Source organism: Camellia sinensis, chromosome 10 (assembly GCF_055761805.1).
Source record: "Camellia sinensis isolate YWXY chromosome 10, ASM5576180v1, whole genome shotgun sequence".
Taxonomy (NCBI): Eukaryota; Viridiplantae; Streptophyta; class Magnoliopsida; order Ericales; family Theaceae; genus Camellia; species Camellia sinensis.
The window spans coordinates 93,887,501-93,910,738 of record NC_138970.1 but is presented as its reverse complement, the minus strand read 5'-3'; the positions used below and the strand labels follow the sequence as shown (position 1 = coordinate 93,910,738).

Here is a 23,238-nt window from a genome sequence, read left to right as displayed (position 1 = left end):
TGTTCCTGTTAATGGGGAGACTACAAAGGAGGATAACAGAAGAAAACTCAAAGCAAAACTTCATTACTTGAAGAGTGCCAGAGGGAAATTTTGAATCCTTTGTTGTGTTTGTTGTCTATAGGCTTAGTTTGTTTCTTTTGAGGGAGTAGTTTGTTTTTTTTGTTTATGTTTGTTCTCCCTACAAAAGATGTGTATTGAACTTCATTGTATATCTTTATTTTTTGGTTATAATATGACTTACTTATCCCAAAAAAAAAATACACTCTAAATATGTTGAAGACATTTATATGATGAACACATCATCTATATTATAATGTTCTATAATTGTTTTGCATTCTTTAGAATATAATAGCTACGTGAATGATATCTTGTTGTTCAAGTTATGAAATATATAATCTAATTATTGTTTTGTTATATATGTTTTATTATCTTTGAATAAATTATTGATATATATGACTTATAATTAATTACTAAAATTATATAAAATTTTAACATGTCCTAAGTGTGTTGTGTGCTGCATTTTTTGAAAATTGACATGTTCATATAATGTCCTTGTATGTGCTTCTTCGTCTGTGTCGTGTCCGTGTCTGTGCTACATAGCCACCCAAAACCATAGTGAGGACAAATTTCAGGCATTTATTTAATAGAATAGAACACATATGACTTAAGGTAAAACACGAAGATAATATGCACAAATTCGCATATATGTGGTTAAATTTAACTTGTGTATGTTTTATGAAATCATCCTGAGCTTGTTATTCTGTTTTAGGTATTACTGGTTTACCTCTACAAACTTATATTTTCATGGGGCCTATTTATTACCAGAAGCTGAAACACATGGTGAGGCTTAAATACTCTATAACTTATGTTTTAATTTATGCAATGCTTTGTAGGCATGAAATATGGGTCTCGTGTCATTCTCCATGTTTGTTTGTAATTGTTGGCTGAATTGGTGATTTTATATGTAAATATATATATATATATAATTTGAATATAGACAAATAAATTTTTCATAACCCTGTTGAATGCTTTTGGTGTTTAATATGTTGTGTATGAATTCACTGATCTTCATTTTTAGAGCACTACTTCACTTCTTTATGGCAGAAGCATCTACTTGGGTCAAATAGCTATTTATTGTAACAATTTCTAATAGACTGCTCTTGATTTTACAGGAAGTTTCACACTTTGATTCTTTAACTCACAATTCATTTTATACCTTTCATATTTGGAAAATGCTATCCATACATAAAATTCATACCAGAAGTCTAACAAGAATGATGTGGCAATGCCATTTTGGTAAATAAATGTCATCTTTGTGGGTGTTTTGATTTAAAGTGAATGACCTACATTAAGCCACATCATTATGTATAGAAATTATGTATGAGTTTTTTGTTTGTATATCATTACCCTTCCTCTTTAACACATCCTTTTACGACACAAGCATTCTGGCATACTAATCATGATTTGGCTTATTATTACACGACATAGTAAAAATCGTCTTGCCGTGCTTCTTTATAGGGGTGTTCAAAAAATTGAATCACTCGATGAAACCACCCAATCTGATCAGAACCAAATGATTACGGTCTGTTTCGAATAGACTCCACAGTCGGCTCGGTTCTTGTGTGTAAAATTTCTCAATATTTCAGTCAGCTGGCAGTTCTATTCCTTGTGAAATCGACAAAATCTGAACCGTCTGAAAATATAGTCAAATATTCTTACAGGAATCTTCACTGTTCACATGATAATCATATCAATTACAGAGAATGTAGCACATGGCTCAAAAAAAAAAAAAAAAAGGTTAGACCTTTCATATCCCTTTCATTTCATATTTCAAAATACAATAAAAAAACTCAATAAATGCTTGACCAACAGTAAAGTAGTCTAGTCTAGTCTAGTGTCTTGACCCTATAATACAGTCATGCAGGTTGATATTTTTAATGCATAGATACATGCGATTAAGTATATTTATATATATAACATACATAATTATTATAGTCACATCACCATACATACATGATGTTATGATAGACATGGTGTTTGGGGTATATATACACAGAGGTATATGTATTGTTGTTAGTTTGCTCACTCTTCCTTTCTTCTTGTTGAACTCTCTCCAAACTCTCTCCATTCCTCCTCTCTCCAAACCCTCTCTCTTTCAACCCCTCTCCAATCCTGATGGTTTATTGCATCTAGATCCATTCGGCCATCAACAACCACTATTCAGATCACTTTGTTTTGATGCTTTAGAATGGCTATGAACGTCAACACCACACCATAACCGTCTTCTCACTTTCTTCATCTCTCTCAAATCTATCTGTATATATGTTTGTGCAAGAAAGGAGGATAAGTTGTTGATGGAAAAACCACCCGAGAACTCGACCGAATCTGACCGTAAACTATATGGCCCGATGCTTGCAGTTTCGAACTGTTTGTCGGTCGAAATGGATGTTCAAGTCTTCAGAAAAATCACCCGAGAACTCGACCAAATCCGACCGTAAACTATATGGCCCGATGCTTGCGGTTTCGAATTGTTTGTTGGTCGAAATGGATGTTCAAGTCTTCTACCCATGATGATCGGTTTGGGTGACGAGTTGATAGTGAAACAGGTCCGAACCTGCCTGTGAACACCCCTACTTCTTTATACTATTTAGCATCAAGTAACTTCAAGCATCGAGCTTTTCATTATTTTATTGTCAATATTACATATGAAGTTCATTTGGTGCAACTTTTTTGCAAGCTAAAATTGATACGCAGGAAAGTAGAAGTTGAGACATCACTCCCCCAACTTTTTTCCCCCTAGTTTATTTAACCAATCTTTATTGTATAAGTTGCAAGCAGAAGTTGCACCAAACACAATGACACAAATTTTCAAAATAAAAATCATAAGAAGCACTTATGTGCAGCATGAAACATGACCATGATATGGTTTGTTTGTGTGTTTTATATTAGTTATAGACTTTTGTTTCACAAGTGACATTGTTAGTTTTTTCTTAATTGCTATATAGCAAATAATTGTTGTTTGTTCCCCAAACTTATTCGCGATTTGATAACAATGGTTGTTCCCCACATTTTTGCTATTTTCTTCATATGGAATGGATGTGTTGTTGAAGAGCTTGATATGTATGGTTTGATCCATTTCTTGACAACTTAAGCTTTTGGGACTAGTGGTCCTCTAACATGCTATCAAAGGGAAGGTTGGGGTCTTGGGTTCAATTATCTCCATTTGAATTTGTTTCCTGTTTGTGTTATGTTCTATGTGTGCATAGATGTTTTCATCTCAACATGTACAGGTGTGCACGGGTTGGTTTGGGTCAGGTTTATCATCAGACCGCAACCAAACCGATCCTATCGGGTTACAAAATTTCTGAACCATTATCGACCGATCTACCATTCGAAATTGACTGAGTCGAAGCATTCAGTTTACGGTCGAATTCGGTCGATTTTGAAAATCTTTAGAAAAAGGAGAAAAAAATCAAAGTTGAAAATAACAAATCTGAAAACTAAAATGTACTGACAGATCTGTAAGATAAACAAAGTAGAGAAAAGAAAATGGTGAACAAATGGGAGAGAGTGGAGATTCACCATGTAACTACCCCATCACTCATCATCACGGCCATTCAACATCTTCATTGTTAATCAACAACACCGCCATAACAAGCGTAGCCGCTATTAGTAACTACCCTCATTCACCACCGTTGAAATGAAATTAGGGAGGAAATAAAGAGACGCAAAGATGAGGGAAAACGTTTGAAAAATGAGATAGAATTTTGAGCCTCGGGGGGGGGGGGGGGGGGAGCATCTCTTAGTTTTCGTTTGTTTCATTTTAGGGTTTTAAGTTTGTTATTGGAACTAGTTCAATATATATATATATATATATGCTTTTGGAATAGGAATAGACTATGAGAGAGAGAGACGTTGGAGTTGGCACAGGAAATCGGAATACATAGGTCTGCTCCAATTTCAAAGGCTGATGGTATGGGAAATTGGAACATACATGTTGTCAAAGTCTACCAGAAGAGATAAGATTGCATGGATAGTTCAAAAGTCAATAAATATTTCACACCTGGAAGGTAGAAAGGTATACGTAATGTAATATTTATTCGGTTGGGTCGAGTTTATTGGGTGTGATTTTTATGTACCCGTTTTCGACCTCAAACCCGGAAAACCATATACTAAAAACCCACAACTGACCATCCAGTTAAGCGAAACCATCTGTATCTCAATTGGTCGAGCCGGGTCGGGCGGTTTAATCAGGCTGGCAGTTCACATGCACACTCCTATCAACACACAAGATGGGGATGTAGGTGAGTGATGGTGTTGTATAGCTTGATATGCATTGTTTGGTCCCTCTCTTAACAACTTAAGCTTTTAGGACTAGTGGTGCTCTAACATATGTCTCATGGATTTTGAATTTTATCTCTTTTCTCGCAACTTATAAATAGTGGTCCCCAAATGGCCTGCGGACAAAAAAACTTGATATTACCCAACCCGTCCCATGGCCCATCCTAGCCCGCTTGAGTGCCCAGCCCGTCCTGATGCATAAAAGGTGATTTAGGGTTTTGGACAAGGGTTTGTAACCCGAGCTCATCCATAAACCTGGCCCGTAAGAGCTTGCATGGATAAGTCAAATGTTTACTTTGATTTTTATTGGTCTCATGTTTAAAGTCTTTATTTATTTTATTTTTTTCCGTTTTTTCCCGTCACTTGTCGGTATTATATGTTACTTTATTGTTTTTTTTATTATATGAGATGTAAAATGGTAAAAAACAAAATCAAAATACTTGAATCATGTTGGAAAGTAAACAAGAAAAATAACTAATAAAAATATTAAAAATATGTGAATGAAAAATGTGTTTAACTGAATAAATCAAGTGTAATGAAAAATGTGTAGCTCGGTTTGATTTGATTTTGGCCCGTAAGATTTACGCTTATGGGTGGGACGTGGTTTTAGTTTTTTAAGTAGGCCCGTCCCACAGCCTGTTGACTGGTCAAAGCCTGAAAAACCAGTTAAAATATAGGATTTGGACACAATAGTTGCGGACTGGGTACGCCCGGCCTGTCGCATTGATGACCCCTACTTATAAACATTATTGTGCAACTGCATTGATTGTTAATTGGTTGTGAATCATTACACTATTCATGTCCTCAATTTTATGTTTTGCCATCTTATGCTGACATTATGTTGGACAAAAGCAAATACTTTTGTTCACCAAAAAAAGAAAGAAAAAAAAAAAAACTTTGAAACAAACTATGCGTCACATCACATTGTGATGCTTTAACATTTTTTTCCCCTGGTCTTCTAATTATTTTCCACCTTCAGGTCCTAGATAAAATGCATGCCCGTGGTAGTGGACCTCGTGTCATGATAACTAGACAACCTACTGAAGGAAGAAGTCGAAACGGAGGTTCTAATTTTCTGTAATCTTCAATATATCTTTGTTTCTTGTTCATCTCAAGAATATTTATGTTCTAAGTTAATGTACAATTTTTCAGGACTTCGAGTTGGTGAAATGGAACGTGATTGTTTGATTGCTTATGGAACTAGTATGTTGATCTTCGAGCGCCTAATGATTTCCAGCGATCCTTTCAAGGTTCAGGTGTGTCACGTCTGTGCAATTTTGTGCTTCCTTCCTTGCCACACATCTTTGTTTTCTTTCTAAGTTGTTATTTTGTAACTGATATACCATAAAAGGTGGGCATTGATATTTTAGGATTCAAAAGCAAGTAATCAATATCTATGCGTGTTTAAATATATGTCCTCTATGCATGTGTCCATGTGTTTTAATCTTCTAGAGTTTGACATGGCAACCCCCAAAAATCAAGACTTGGAGATGGTCTTGTAAAATTTTAGATTTTATTTCCTTTCATCTACATAAAAGCCTAGTTTGGCATAATTTAAAAAAGTCAAAAAGTCAAAAAGTCACTATCCTATTTAAGTCACATTATCTTATTTAAATCACATCATCTCTCTACCATATCACTTCAAATCCAACCCATATTTTACGTTTTTTCGTAAAACGTCAAAAAGTGCACTTATTTAGATTATCCCAAACAGCCCCAAAGTCTGTTAAATCTTTTATGTCTAAATTTGTTAATTAGCACATGGAAAAGGTAAACCTTGCCTAATGCAAGTGGATATATGAAATAGGGGACATTGGTATTAGTTGTAGAACTAGCAAACTGAAAAGGATCCCTTGAAATGTAAGTTGAGTTGGAAGAAGAGGCCAATCGTTTATTTGTATCACGAAATCATTTCCAGGAACAAAAAACCAGGCTCTGCTCTGTATCATGAGCATTTGTAGGGATGGGATGAATGATTTCAGTGGGTTAGGAAACCATTCCTTGCTCTCTTTCTCTCTCTCCTCATGTATCCAATTTGAATAATATATATATCTATATATATATTTTTAAATGCTATAGGGTGATTTTTGCAATGGGCTTTTCCTTATTTCTTTATGATTAGCAATGAATATCTGCCAAAAAGTTGTGCAATTCAAAACGCCCTTCTGAGATGTTTAAAGCCTGTTCTAGGTAATTTTTTGTTCTTGCATTTAAGGAGCATTATGTGCCTCAAAAAGAGTGCAAAATATTGAAATGGGAGTGCTTTTGCACATTCATTTTAACATGCTTTTGTTTTTGACATATTGCTAGCCTATTTATGTCCCCCAAACATAATTTTCATTTTTTTCCAATTACAAACTACGGCAAAACTTCACTGCAAATTTATTGCTAATTGTCTATTGAAACTTTATAATAGATTGTGGATAGCATGCTAATGTCGAAAGATAAAAAAATAAAACAAAACTACATCTCTACTTTTCTTGAAATGTCACTCAAGTCTTGAAATTATCTTGCCACTCTTGCGTTCACCAATCTGTCCACTGTGCTGGGCATTTGAGAGAAACCAGTGTTGAATTCCATGCACAAATTCTAGCCCTGATTTGAGCAAACTTTTTGGTTCCCTCACGATGAGACAAGAACAACCACTGTGAAGCATTAAACGTGTTCATCTCTGGTGACCTGAAAATCAGCAGATTCTGTTTTCCAGCTTTAGTTGTAGTCTTGTAGTAACTTCACCAAATAACTGACGACGTGGTTTTGATTCAAAGTTATCCTATATGCATGCATAACAGTAGTAGGATACCACTGCTCTAAAGCTTGTGGTTTCCAACATGTGCTAGTATTGGGGGTGTTTGTTTCAGCTTTTCAGAGCCAACTTATGGCTTTTAGCTTTGAAAAAGTTATTTTGGACTGTTTGGTTAAACTTATTTCAAACAGTTTCTGATTCTAATAGCTTATTTTAACTCAAAAAAGCTGATTCTGAGAAGCTGCTCACCCCTTGCTTCTGATTATCAGCTTCTGCTGTGGACATGTTAATTTATGGTTATACTCTTAATTTTTTTTATTTTTTATTTTTTTAAAAATAGAAAAAGACTCAAATGGACTATAGATTATTATTATTATTATTTTTTATGAGAAATGTAGACAAACAAAAAATAAAAATTAATTGAAAAAGCTATTTCACAGCTTATTTAACAAACACTACTCAGCAACTTAAATCTATAATCTAACAGCTACACCAAACAGATTAACAACTTCTGATTAAAGGCATAATCTATAATCTGTTAAGTTATAATCTATAAACTGTTTTAAAAGCTACACCAAACGGGGCCATTGTGTACTATGTTCTATCTTCATTAAACACTAAATTCTTGAAGGGAAAAAACTGCGATTTTCCCAGTTGACTGTAAATAATGGCTATTTTATCATGATATAGCTAAGAGTACTCATGTTTTGTCGCAGGTTTGCCGAAAGTGTGGTTTGTTAGGATATTACAACCATAAGCTAAAAACCAGTATTTGTTCAACATGTAAGAATGGGGAGAATGTTTCTACCATGAAATTGCCATATGCGTGCAAGCTATTATTCCAGGTATACTTAATAGATAGTTTGTTTGCTAGATATGCAGTCTTGTTTGTCTGTTAGCAAATTTATTCACATGTTATTTTCTGGTTAGAATTATTGATTCTTTTGCATGCAAATTTACTCGCATGTTACCTGCATTAGCGAATTCATCAGAGATCGCAACTAGAATCTCTTGCTCATTCACTCTTGTGAGGGACTATGTTAAATGGACTTTTCAAAATAAATCAAATATCCATGTCGGACACTTGACACCAGGACAAGGGTGTGGGATATGTGTCCCAGTGTTTTTTAAGGCGAAAAGCAAACCGAGGCAACCAGGTCTCCTAATGCCTAAGCGCGAGGCGATAAGGCGAGGCGAGGGTTTCATCGATTTGAGGCGATCAGAAAGGATATTTTTTTAAAATAAATGGTATAGACAAAAATATAAATATTTTCAAGAACCATCATGCAGTTATCATTCCAAATATGAAATATCCATAAACAAAAGAAAATATCCAACAAAGACAAATACAATCCACCAATCCAAAAGTTCTAAAAATAATCTTCAACATCAAGCAAATGAACTTCTTCTTCATTATCATTGGCTTCAGCATATCCCTCTGCATCTTCTTCCTCTCCCCCATCTGAAATTGACTCTTCCTCATTAATAAGTTGTAATCTAGGTCTAGCTACTAATTTTGAAGTTGAACAACCCCTTTCTATTGCCCTTGTTGATCTAGTTCTTTGGCTACTTTCCTCAACTCCAGCAGTTCTAGCAACATCATCCCATGTCAAAGTATTATCCTCAAAGACAAGTTCCTCCTCCATCCTCCCAACCAACCACTCGTTACTTTCATCAATATCCGTCAAAGCAATGGGATCAATAGTGTCACGGGAATTGTATCGACGTCTCAATGCTCTATTATACTTGACAAATACCAAATCATTCAGACGTTTTTGAGCTAACCTATTTCTCTTTTTGGTGTGAATCTGCAAAAATTTAAACCAAATAAAAATATTCAAACTTTTATCTAGGTATTAATAAATTTATAGGTATTCATATTCACTATAGTTGAAAATAGGTACTCACATGTTCAAACACACTCCAATTCCGCTCACATCCAGATGAGCTACATGTTAGACTAAGAATTTTGATGGCGAATGTTTGCAAATTTGGTGTTTCAGAACCATATGCACTCCACCAATCAGCTGTTGATTATAACTAATTAATTAGAAAGAATATTTAAAATATAAATAAACTAACTAAAATTAGTTAAGTATAAAATATAGATCACCTGGTGTCCTTGTAGTTCTTTGTCTAATGGCCAAAGCCATCCCAAAGAGACCATCAGCTTTCTTATAGGTAGTCAACTCTGCGCAAACTTTATCTTGTGTCGCATTGTTTGGGACCAACCTTTGTATGCATTTATACAGGCCTGACATGACTTTCTTATCTTTCTCAAAATATTCGGATTTGCGTAAAAATACTCTGGGTTTAAATAATACCCAGCTGCATGCAAAGGCCTATGCAATTGAACATTCCATCTATTGTCAATTATTTCAAAAAGCTCCTTGTATTTCTCTTCATTTCCATTAAATGATTTTGTAATGGCTTCTTTAGCCCTATCCATTGCCTCATAAATATATCCCATGGGAGGCTTTCTCTCACCATCAACCAATCGCAGTACACGAACAAGAGGACTTGATATTTTGAGAGCATAAAGAACAATGTTCCAAAAAGAAGGCATTAATATGACTTGTGCTATTTTTTTACCCTGTGGTTCCTTCGCCTACTTGCTTGTGGTCCATTCCTCTGAAGTGAACATCTTCTTCAAGTTGGTTTGTTGTTGATGAATCCTTGATAAAGTTAGAAAAGCAGTTGTAAATCGAGTTTTTGATGGCTTGATCAAATCCTTGCACTGGGTAAATTGCCTCATCATATTCAACAAACCAGAGTAGTTCACAATATAACCATGCACCGCAATTGCCTTTTCAAATGTCTTGTTGCCTTTTCAAATGTCTTGTTGAAGTTGAGAATTTTGAAAATGTCCTCCAACATCAAGTCCAAGCAAGGTTCTGAAAAGCGGTTGCGGTCGTCGTAACGGTAGCGGTGATGCTGTTGCGGTTGCCGGGTGTAAAGGCCGTAGTATAACGGTTGCGGTAACCGGAACCGTGAATTTTTTTATTTTCGCACAATTTGAAAAAAACTTACCGATACGCATATTTTTTTTCCATGATCATATTTATTGGATTAAAAATAAATATTGATTAATTTTTGTAAATTTTTAAGTATGATCCAATATATTTCATATTTTTAAATCACTATAAACTGAGTTTTTTACATTTTATTTTAATAATTAATGACTTTATATTATACAAAAATTCAATCACTAACTATTATATATAAAATAAACAATGACAAAAGTATGAGAATAAATAAAAGCCTAAATATATATATATATATACATATTTTAACCAAGCTAAATAGATAATGACCACACGTATTATTATTATTATTATTATTATTATTATTATTATTATTATTATTATTATTATCAAACAAAATATAGATAGACACACACAAACAAAATGGTTTAGTAATAACAGCTGAATAGAATAGCATAGGTCATACAGTTTCAACAAATCTATAACATGTTTTTCATCTTCCCTCTTCTCTCTCTCTATCTCTTGCTCCTCCATTTTCTCTCTTTATCCTCCCTCTTCTCTCTATCCCTCTTCCCCCATTTTCAGCTTTTTTTTTCGAAAGAAACAGTTTGAAACCGTTACGTAACGTTGCGTAACAGGCCGTTACGGCTGTTACGGCACCGTTACGACCGCTATGGCAGCCGTTACAGCCGACACACCTGTGAATCTCAATCACACTACAAAAGCGGCCGTAACGGGTTGCGGTAACCCGCCAAAACTGTTACGTAATGGCGTTACGTAATGGTTGCGGCCGCTTTTTAAAACCTTGAGTCCAAGCAATGAGCTGCACATGGTGTCCAATACAAATGTGGCCGCTTTGCCTCCAAAAACTTCCATATTACAAGTTTAAAAAAAAAAAAAAGAATAATATGAGAATTGCATATTCATATTGTAAGTAAGTACTAAGTAAATGTATACTGCTAAGTTACTAACCGGCCAACACATTTGCTGAGGCACTATCTGTAACAACTTGAACCACGTTGGCTTCACCAATACGCTCCACAAAGTTGTCAAGCAATTCAAACATCTTATTTGCATCCTTGGATAAGCTAGAAGCATCAACGGATTCAATAAACATTGATCCTCTTGGGCAATTAACCAAAAAATTAATTAATGCCCTGTTTCTTTGGTCCTTCTACCCATCGGCCATTAAAGAGCATCCATAGTTACCCAATCTTTTTTATGATCCTCCATGGTCTTATTAGTGTGGTCTACCTCTTTCTGCAAATAAGGAACCAGCACCTCATGGTAGCTTGGTGGTTTCATGCCAGGACCATATTACCCAAAAGCTTCAACCATTGGCCCAACACTATTGTAGTTCACAACATTGAAAGGTATACCCGTATTATACATCCACCTCGAAAACCAAACAAGAGCCCGATCTCTCAACACCTTCTTGCTAGGATCATTATCATCAATTCTTGTTTGCTTTCCCTTGGCTTTATGATTTTGCACCGCAACTTCCGGATCAGGGGTGAAGTACACATCCATGGGTCTCTTTTGCTTTGGTTGTTTGGAACCAACAAATTTGGAGGAGTTACTTCCTTGTTCTCGACGGGTAGAACCTTGAGTAGAAACAGGCCTTTTACCATGTTGATTTATCTCAAGAATTTCATCATCATCATCATCTTCATCATTATCCATCTCATCAAAATCAAGAACCATCCTCAATTGCACCTTTGATGGACTTTTTTGAGACATATAGTCTTTAATCTCATCTTTGACATGAGATGGACATTTTTTAAAAGCAACAACATTTTTATAACCACCAGCAAGATGTTGCTTGACTCGGTAAACACCGCTATTCATTTCTTTGTCGCAAAAGTTACAAATGAACTTTGAAAGGTTTTGGGGATTTACCATCCGTGCATATTGCCATGCCGGATCTTTTTTACTTTCACTCGACTTCGACGTTAATTCTATCCAACAAGCAATTCAATGTTTCAGCATAAAGAAATTAAAGAACATATTTTTAGCAGCAAAATAATTGAAATTTTTCAGCAAAATTAATTGAAATTTTTTCAGCAAAATATTTAAAATTTCAGCAAAATAGTTGAAAATTTTCAGCAAAATTAATTGAAATTTTTTCAGCAAAATAATTAAAATTTCAGCAAAATAATTACACAATTAACATAACAAAATAATTGTAAAATAACACAAAAAATTAATTAAACAAATTAATTGAAAAAAAATTCTGATGGAAGAAAAATAACGCAGAAAAATAATTAATTGAATTAAAATAAGGCCAAGTTTGGGAAGACTAAAAAAGTGCACTTTTTGTCTTTTTGGACTAAAAAATTGAGGTTGAAAATATAGATGTTTGGGTTAACTTTTTGACTTTTTATTGAAAAATGTGTAATAAAAAATTGTAAAAATTGATTTGTAGGGAAAAATTTGAATTGGGAGTTGTGCAGTCGTAATTGTTGACTTTTGGTGAATAGTGTTAACTTTTTAACTTTTTGAGTAACTTTTTGACTTTTTGGCTTTTTTTAAAGTCCCCAAACTTGGCCTAACTAGGAAAAAAGGGGGGGGGGGGGGTTTCGACAGTGTTCTTCAAGTCGAAGAAAAAAATGAACAAAGGAAGAATAGAGGGGAAGAAAGGGGGGGTCCGACAGTGTAGAAGACCTAGGTGAAGTCGAAGGGAAGAAAGAAGAAAGGAAGAAGAAGGAACTCACCTCGGATAATCGATTGGAACGACGTCCGAAGAAAGAAGAAGAAGACCCAGGTGACGTCGACTTCGGGTATGCCTTTCAATGTCGACGAACGAAGTCAACCTAGGGTCTCGACTTCTTATTTAGTAGAAAGCAATTATAAAGTGCAACGCATGCCCGTAAATTGCACAAAAGTCATCCAGATGAAGGGCATAGATGATTCGAACTGAAATGAAGCAAAAATCTGGTGAAGCGTCGCTTCCTCTCGCCTCCCGCTTCATCGCCTAAGCCTCGCTTCATGCGCTTCTTCATCGCCTCACCATTTCGCCTCGCCTCAGTGTGCGTGAATCGCTACAGCCTCGCTTCGCCTCGCTTAGTGCTTAGGCTCGCACTTAGGCTCGCCTCTGATAACACTGATGTGTCCAACACTTTTCATCCAACACTTATAGTATATTTGTGTTTAACACTCTTATTATATGTGTATATTGTTGTACTGTCGCTATAAATGAGTAAAATGCCTCTTTGGCACCATATGTTACATATAACACCATTTGATCATACACAATAGGTTTAAAAATAAAAAAATGACACTTTTTTGCAAAGTCCATGTGTAAAATTTGATGTATATTATTGATTGATGAGTTGATGTATTACAATGTATATTATTGATTGATGAGTTGATGTATTACAAGATACATTGATTACAATTCCTATACAATCTATATATAGAAGAAAATGTGGTAGTAGGTGTAGTGGAGGTGATAGTGGGTTAGGTGAAGTGGAGTGTGTGGTGAAGTGGAGGTAGGTGAAGTGGAGTGTGTAGTGGAGTAGGTGAAGGTAAAGATGGGAAATTCTAACAGCCCCCCGCAAACTCAAGGAGGATAGAAACTAACCAACTTGAGTTTGAAGAGAGGAACAAAACAAGAAAATACATAAAAATAAAAAAGGATAGGAGACACTGTATGGTCGTGTCAGACCATTGGTGCAGACACTGAATGGTGGTGTCATAACGTTGTAGAGGACACTGTATGGTGGTGTCATAACGTGGTAGAGGACAGTTTATGGGGTCATGTCGGACCGTTGTAGAAGACAGTTTATGGGGTCATGTCGGACCGTTGGTGAAGACAATGTTGTGACAGTTTATGGAGTCTTGCTGGACCCTTGTAGAAACTAACCGGAATCAATGTCGGGACAGTTTACAGAGTCTTGTCGGACCCTTGTAGAAACTAACCGGAATCTATGTCGGGACAGTTTACAGAGTCTTGTCGGACCCCTAAAAAAGCTAACCGGTATCAAATGTCGGGACAGTTTATAGAGTCTTGTCGGACCCTTAAAAAATCGCATCCTCAAAAGGTGCGCTCAATTTTTCAAAAGGCGTGCCATCAAAAGGCGTGCCCTAATTCATCAAAAGGTGTGCCGGACATGATGGCGAGACACGTGGGCACCTTGGCTTGCGTGCCCGTTTGTCGGCTGGTGGCAAGAGGCGCGCGATGCGCGTGGCTGCCTCGGCTATAAGACAGAGGCTGAGGCTGAGGCTGAGGCTGAGGCAGAGAAAACGGAGGCTGAGGCATACCATTCTGAAACCTCTGAAACCAACCTTCTCTGAAAAACTCTGCCTCTTCGGAGAGAGAAACTGTGGAACACTTTGTAGCACAGAAAAATGGCTTCGTCTTCCCGCGGGCTGCTCACCCTCTTTCCCGACCTCAACGAGTCAACAGGAGAGAGAACTGGTGCGGTGGCACTGGAACCGCAACCAAGTGCCCCGGAGTTTGCTCCGTTGAATTTTCCGATGCGGTCGGTGGAGCAAAAAATGGCGGTGCTGTCAGATGTGGAGGCCAATCAGTATACTCTGAAGGCATGTGTGGAAAGCATGACGGCGGTCTCAAATTTGTCGAACCGGCTGCAGAGTAGAACAAATGAGGTGCAGCATGTAAACTCCCAGCTGGCTCTGCTCCAACGCATGTATAAGGATGCGCGAGCAGAGATAAGCGTGCTAAGGGCAGAAAACAAGGAGCTGAAGCGGAAGGCCACCGTGATGTTCCGATTTGGAGGGCCGCCATATGCTGCAGGGGAAGAGTATGGGGGAGTGATCATGCCCAGTGGAGTGGGAAACACGGAGGCAACACCGTCAAGGGCCGTCCAAGACGGAGGCAAGAAGAAGAGACCTGCGGCAGAGTAGAGAAGGGATGTCGGTGTGTGGCCGTCTGCAGAAAAGAAAACAAAGCCGTTGTTGTGGGTGTTGGAGTTGCGTGTTTTTTTTTTTTTTTTTTTGTTTTTTTTTTTTTTTTTTTTGCTGTAAAATTCTGATCGGGATTGATCCCTGAGATGAAGAAAAGATGGTTTGGTGTGCAGGTCGTCTTCTTCTGCTTCGTTTTTTTTTTTTTTTTTTTTTTTTTTTTTGTTTAATAATAAAAAAATAAAATAAATAAATAAATAAAATAAAGAAATAAATAAAATAAAATAAAAGACAGAAAGTGGAGGGGGGTATTAAAAAAAAAGATGAAAGGTGAGTGTGTGATAGTGTGAATTGAAAGATGAAATAAAATAAGAAAAAGAAAAAGTGAGACCACGTAGGGTGATTAAAAAATAGATTGTGGGGGTGGAAAGTGTGAATTGAAAGGTGAAATAAAATAATAAAAAGAAAGGGGAAAAGATGAGAGAGAGAAGATATGGAATATGTTGTCTGCCATGCCACCATCAACACAACAGGGGACACAGCATATTTGGAGTTCTTCATTAGGCACACAGATAATACCCCAATTAGTTCAGAAGCTGAAAAGCAACGGGTGATTCTATGCTTACAAGCTGTAATAGAAAGGAGAGCATCCGAGGGTGTGAGGTTAGAGCTATGCACAGTCGATAGGAGCGGGCTCTTGGCGGATGTAACCAGAACCTTCCGCCAAAATGGTCTAAACATTACAAGGGCGGAGATGTCGACTACAAGAGAGACGGCTACAAGAGAGACGACTACAAGAGAGACGACTACAAGGGCGGAGATATCGATTCCACCGTGTGTTGGTTCGAAGAGTGACGCGACGAGGAGTAACAGCAGCAGAAGAGTGACGAAGTGTGAGAATCTCGATAGAGCAGTTGTCATGGTGTAATAATATGCTGCGGAATATGTGGGGAGCTTTGATGAAGATGATCCAAATGTCTCCGGCGAGAATATGACTCATCCAACCCATCTTTGCCGATTTCCGAGAACCAAGACAACAAACACTGATTTTGCTGCTCCGTTTCCAAGAAACAAGAGAGAGAAATCGCCGGATCTGTGGCACCAGACGGTGTTTCTAAACTGAGGAGAAGTGAAGAATGTCGTGATGGGTTCGTTGGCAGGGCCAGAATCGGCTGGAAGAAACTATCCATGTGTGTTTTGCCCATCATTGTTGCAGACATGGTGTTCGACGAAATGTCTCAGAGGAATTTTGGGTTTGCTTCGGCGAGGTGGTGAAGAAGAGTGAAGGTATGTGTAGAGAATTTTAGCGGACTAGGTTGAGGTCCGGCGGGCGGCCAAAACGAGGTTGCCGCCCGCCGGTGAAGCGAAAAATACTAAATTCTTAACCTTGCTCTGATACCATGTAAAATTTGATGTATATTATTGATTGATGAGTTGATGTATTACAAGATACATTGATTACAATTCCTATACAATCTATATATAGAAGAAAATGTGGTAGTAGGTGTAGTGGAGGTGATAGTGGGTTAGGTGAAGTGGAGTGTGTGGTGAAGTGGAGGTAGGTGAAGTGGAGTGTGTAGTGGAGTAGGTGAAGGTAAAGATGGGAAATTCTAACACCATGTATCCTTAAATTTGAGATTTGATGGGTCTGAATTCTAGTTGTAGAGTTACACCTGACACCCGTTCCCAAGTCCATATTGTTACACGGTCTTAGCCAAAAGCTAGCTCAAGAGGTGAGAGTTCTCACGCTTACATGCTTAATATTACTTCGGTACTCGAGCGATGTGGGACTTCGCTTCACACCCTCCCTAACGCCCAGCGTGCTCACTCCGTAGCACCTGTGGTGTGCAGGCCAAGGACACACACCCTACCCATCCTTGAGTACTCCGGCTTTGATACCATGTTACACGGTCTTGCGTAGGACTCACCCCAAAAACTAGCTCAAGTTATATGCTTAATATTACTTTGGTACTCGGGTGATGTGGGACTTTGCTTCGCACATGTAACATAGGTGAGAACCCATCCTTTCTGGTATCTAACCTCTACTGTTTGATAGAATTTAATCCCTCCCTAATCCCTCCCTAGTATAAGCAAGCCTTATATTAGCTTCATGCTGGCTTGTCATGCTGGCTTTGTGACAAGCCTTCCCTTCCACAACTTACCCATCTCATCTATTCCCAGTGCCTTCATGTATATTTGCCTCAGTTGCCTTAAATGTGTAACATTGTTTGCTTTTAACAGGTCTGTTAATAACTAAGCAATATGAGAAATATCTGCCCCTTCCTTTTGGCTTGGGATTCAGCTTGGACATTAGTTTATTCATCTTGAGCTTGTTTTTGTTCCACACCATTTATTGGTCTACCATATTATCATCCTCATTCATTCACTCAATATTGGATCTATCGGAATTAGTTTCCTTTGATTCCACGAAATTAACAGTTCAGAGTTATTTATTTATTTTTGGTCTAAAAGAATGCATTGTCTTCAATTTGTCTCTCTTTAGTAGCATCCTCCGTGATGATAGTGACAGTATGTATATTTGACAGTGATCTTGTTAGTGACACAGTTTTCGACACATTCTCCAGGAGTCATCTTTTTTAAGAGTTAACAAAGCATGAGCAACTTATAGATTAAGATTAATAATAAAATAAGAACAACACATGGATTAAGACTGTCTCTAGTGAAATCCTTGTTGAGAACTCCCTTGTCTGCCTATTTAATTTAACACATTCCCTTCCCTTGTATTCTTATGATAATATGGAAAGTTGGACAACTGTTGTCCTGGAACAAAATAGATGGCATGCTGAATATGCCTCACTGGTGGCAATTTCTCGGTAACTATTATGGGGTCAGATTTTCAAGACCCTCAGCAACCTGTTGATCTCAAGGGGAACATCAACTGTAGGAGCAGATGTAACCTGAAGAACTCCAGTAGTCATCAAAACTTTCACTAAACTATACGCCTTTCTTACTTTCTCTCAATCTCCCTTGGTCAGGACAAATGTTTTGCTTGGTGGGTGCATGAGAGGAAGACATATGTTGTTTTGCACTCTTGCCATGGTAATGCTGCCACACAATGGAGAAGATATTTTGACAACTAGAGAAAGTGGTTTCCCTATTCTTGGTACTAGTGCCTCTTGAGTCGGGGTTGTTGCTGTCCTTGGAAATAACTAATCTGACTTTGTAACTCTACTTGGATCTTTCAAAGGTTACAAACCTAGGTTGTTAGAACTCCTTGACTTGAGAAGAGGTATATATCTCTACGACCTTTTGATCATGATGCATCATGAATGTGCGAATTTGTTATAGGGGTCAGCGATGTTAGATATACGGGCAGCTTTGTCGAATTGGATTGGATGGGCATCACTGCCATTCGCCCCTAATACAAAGCTTATGATACTTCTCTATTTTTATGATCTTATGACAAGCTTCCTCGAATGTGTTAGGAAACTACAAATTGACTTCCCTCTTTGATTTTTGGTCTCAAACCATTATGAAATTTAGTGATTGTTGCTTGAGGTTTCACTCTAACATCACTCATAAAGAGTTCATTAAACCTACATAGGTAAGTCAGTCACACTTGAAGGCAACTTCCACAAGTTTATCCACTAGTCAAGCAATTGCCTCATAGAATAGATAGGGATATACTTCTCTTTTATTTTATGCTTGATCTCAGCTCATAAATTAATGGGCTTCTCACTTAACTTCTCTAGGTTCATTTGAATTTACTATCGATACCACATGGCAGAACCCAGCGAGTTTCATTTTAGGAATACGAACCAATTGGCTATTGGACATGTATGCTTGGTAAGACAAGAAAGCATTAGGGTCTACTTGCCATCATAACCCGCTTGTCCATCATAAGATTCACTTTATTTAGCATAATCTATAATTTTATATATGTATATTCATATAAAAAAAATACACTGTTTAAAATGAAATAAATATCAATATAATTATTTGATCTCTTTTTTATTTTGCGAAAATGACACCATATGTGCATTAAGTAAAAAAATTGAATAGGAGTGAATCCTAGTGAATCATAGTGATTAACAATGAATCGTGGTGAATCAGAATTGAATCGTAAGATTCACTTAAGATTCAACATCGCAAATCGAATTGTTTTGGTTGAAACTTGTATTGAATCATATGAATTAAATTGTGAATCGTAAGATTCAATGTTATTAAAGGCGATAGGCACACTGAAGCGCCAAGGTTTCCTAGGGCCTAGGCGCAAAGCATAGGGCGAGGTGTAGGCTTCATCGAAGCCAAGCTCATTTTCACGATAGAAAATAGATAATTTAATAGAAGCAAATAATTCATGGCCCAACATAAGCAAAATGAAATATTAAATATTTTAAAACATAAATACTAACAAACAATAATATTTTATTATAGACATAATTTAAGGTTCACATAAGCACAAACATCTCTCCAACCCAACTCATAAATATTTGAAAATACCGACAAAATGAAAGTATCAAACAAGATGTGCATAGAGAAGGAGATTGAGGAGATGAAGATGAAGAAGAAGAAGAAGAATAACGACTACTATTAGTCTGGTCAAAGACAAAACTCTATCCAACCAACAACTTTATATAATTAGGGCTCAAAAAGTGTTGCGTTGCAATGTATGTTTAGGGATTTAATCCCTTGTAGCCGTATGTAAACCATAAAAAAATGAGATTAAGTGAAATCAAGAGTTGTAACTGTAATAAACAAACATTTTAAAAGAAGTGCACAAGTCGTGTGCCTTGATCTTAAGCCTAAAGTGCACACTTCATGCCCCTTTATGGGGCTTTTTTATCAGCTGGCTAGAGATGTTCCGAAGCGCACTGATTGCACCTTGACCAGCCTTGGGCCTAGGCACATGCCTAGGCTCGCCTTTAATAACACTGGTAAGATTGTAACCACCATGCATTAAAGTTCCAATTCCCAAGCTAAGAATCACATACACTTTTACGGAGGAAGTGTGTTGTGTCCGACACGACACTCTTTGGACACTTCTAAGAAAGCGTGTCCAACACTTCTTCAACATGTCTTGATTAAAAAATCAAATTGATAACATTTGACACTTTAGCGACACTTTGCAGACACTTTGGCAACACTTCTTGAACCTCCAAATACGTCTTTTGTAATAAATCCCTTCATTATAACAATGATCTCCATTTTTCATAACACAATTTTGCGTCCTATAGATATTTTGAAATATTTATAAGATGGATACATTACGTATAATATAGTCATATAATGGTTTTGCATTGTTTAGAATGTAATTATTACGTAAATGATATCTTGATGTTTAATTTATGAAATATGTATCCTTTTAATGTAAAAATGTGGTGTGTTACAATTTTTTTTTTTATTTTTATTATCTTCGAATAAATTGTTCATATATAAGACATAATAAATTTATAAAAATATAGAACTTTGTGTCCGAAGCATGTCGTGTTTGTGTTGTGTCATGTCACGTGTCTATGCTTGTGCTACTTTGTTCTCAAGTATTGGAACAAAGCACTTGTTTGTTGGCTTAGCCTCAAATCTTGACACTACAAGACTTATTGAGAGCATTTCAAAAGTAGATGGCATGGATCATGATTTGCTTGACATAATTGTTCACTTAATGGATTAATGCTTATCTGATTAGTTGCAAGGCCCAAGGAGTCTATGGGCCTTACATGCAGATATAGGGTAGCTTTCTCACTACTATTGCAAGCAATTCAATCACTAATGACCATCTTTTGATATCCTTGGATTCATATGACTCGAATTAAGAGTTTGCCTAGGTGGAAAGTGGCATTTTCTTTTGTTGGATTTATGTTTAGGCCACTTGTAGGGAAAGGGAGATGGAACCATAAAGTGCAACATGGTCCCCTAGCCCTTGAATGTAAAAGTAGGGATGTCCACGTGTCGGTCCGGTTCGGATTCAACCATGATCCACCATCCAAACCAACTCTACCGGGTTGGAAAATTTATCAACCGATTTTACTTCTAGTCAAAACTGTATCATTCGAAGTCGTTTCTGGTGGTCGGACTTCGGTCGGCCAACGGTTGGGCAAAACTGTTGTAATTTCTCGATTTCCCCTCTATTTTCAAAATCTAGTTTACACATATATGTATATATTTATGCATATATGCATAGATTTACGTATCTCCTCTCCCTTCAAACCCTAATTTTCACATACATATATCTATGTATATATACAAATCTGAGAGAGAAGAAAAAGGAAAAAAGAAAAAAAAGAAAAAGGAGAGAGATATCTTCATCTTTTCAGAAGCCATGATCCTTGTCATCTTCTACATGAAGAGCTCTTTGTGGTTTGTTTGAGGAAGGTGAGAGGGAGAGGAAAGGGTTTCATAGGGAAGGGGTTTAAGGAATTGCGGATTGGATCTGAGAGAATAAGTGACCACTGCGAGGGAGGAAATACGGTGAGAGAGAGTATGAGAGTTTGACAGAAATAAGAAACCCAATGAGTTATGAGACCTAGGGTAAGATCTGTCTACTATAGTGCACAAATCTTGAGAAGAGAGATCACATGGCTCACTGCTCAATAGTCAAGTCAATATCACATTGTCTTTGAAATTGTACTTAAAAGATAAGATGTAATTTGCATAGAAAATTAAATGAGTCCACGTGTATATAAAAAAGAATTATATTCTACACAATAGTCGGTCGGTTCGGGTTATACAAATTTATTTGAACTAAAACCAACAATCGACCGTGAATTACATATTTTTTAAATGTTCAATCTGTTGCTGACCATATATTTCTTATATTTTTTAAGATTCATATATTTCTACTTATCATATATTTCTTTCTACCATACTCTATTAGACTTATTGTAGTGTATAAAGTTGGACAGTGTATAAAGTTATACTCTCTACAATATTATGTTCATATATGTAGATATCAATTCCATATATGGAATGTACATAGCACCCAATTCTATTTCTTTGCTATATCTATTTTTTCCGATCAATCTGAAATAATCAAAAGAGAACTCTGACTCTTATGGTTCTAATTCTTAGATTGATTCATATTTCCAATATGAATCTCCATCTCTATCGAAATAATCAAATCAAGTAGTTTTTTAGTTTAGCATTCCGAAGAAGTAATTGATTGAGCCATTGACAGGAGTTCTATGGGAACTTCTTCGAATTTCGAAAAAGAGTAGTAAACCTTACCCATTTTTAACGCTTGAACCATGATATGAAATGAGTCGATAAAGCATAAATCCATTTTCTAAAATAAGAAAACAAGCGATAAATGCACAATATGTGACTCTCCCAAGGCAAGATCTTATTATACATAGTATCTCATTAGACAACCACTATTTCTATATTGTTTCTCATAGAAAGTCTGTATACACTTAACAGAACAACTTCTTCTTTGAACAGTAAGGAGGGAAACAAAGAAAAAAGAAGGGGGTCTGGTCTCTCTCATTGTCCATCTATAATTCTGTTAAGAGCCTATTCGTTGAAATAGAAAATTTAGGAAGAATGAGGTTGGAATAAATTTCCTATCATCTGGATCCCCTTTCCTTTCGAAATACAAACATGGGAATCATTGAAATAGCTCTTTGATTGAAAGAGTATTATTCATATAATACATTAACTCCACTAGAATCCAATGGAATTTAAAAATGAAAATATTTTTATTTTAAATCGTTAAAAACGCTTTGCAAAACGATCTAGAAAACAATTGATAGTTTGATTCCTCAACTCAATTAGTAGTACCTCTAGAGTCCACTTCTTCCCCATACTACGAGTGAAAGAGAAAATGTAAAGACTACCATTAAAGCAGCCCAAGCGAGACTTACTATATCCATGTGAATTATGTCCCCTATTTCTATGAATATGAAGGAATTATTCCATTATTGCTCACTAATAATAGTGGAATCAATGGCGCAAAGTCAAAAAGGGATTTTGACCCAACACTATTGATGAACCAATCCATTTATAATATAAAAAAATCCTATATGATTTCGAATTGGGAAAGATTAAACACAACAAGAAAAATAGGTAGTGACATCTCAAAGAAATGTTACTAATAGAACATGTAGGAATAATGAGGGCCTATTCTTTTTTTTTGTTGACCTTCATAAGTAAAAAGCAGAAAAAGATAGATCACTATCTATTCCATACCTCTATTTCCCATTTTATCTAATTTATACCGTCTCCCAATTGTTTCTTTGAAAGAGTCGGGAGTATTATATTCTTTTCTTGACTAGGGGTTTGCCGAAAAGAAAGAATTTCTTTTTGCACTTTTTCTATAAAAAAAGCCAATTATCCATCCAATCT

At 36.5% G+C, this 23,238-nt stretch overlaps 1 protein-coding gene and 1 pseudogene across 17 annotated transcripts in view; one reads left to right on the top strand and one right to left on the bottom strand.

The window, feature by feature from the left end:
- Positions 1-23,238, top strand: part of NRPC2 (nuclear RNA polymerase C2) — a 106,294-nt gene that overhangs the window by 64,701 nt on the left and 18,355 nt on the right. For 6 of the 17 annotated variants that reach the window (XM_082891843.1, XM_082891842.1, XM_082891844.1 and 3 more), the window contains 4 exons: positions 770-840; positions 5,321-5,405; positions 5,494-5,597; positions 7,804-7,932. In XM_082891843.1, the coding sequence (XP_082747969.1) occupies positions 770-840; positions 5,321-5,405; positions 5,494-5,597; positions 7,804-7,932 (389 nt within the window). Of the gene's footprint in view, positions 1-769; positions 841-1,518; positions 1,762-5,320; positions 5,406-5,493; positions 5,598-7,803; positions 7,933-23,238 lie in introns of those variants that run through there. The other 11 variants (XM_082891852.1, XM_082891858.1, XM_082891857.1 and 8 more) reach the window with 6 other exon arrangements.
- LOC114302407 (uncharacterized) lies at positions 9,175-9,906 on the bottom strand (annotated as a pseudogene).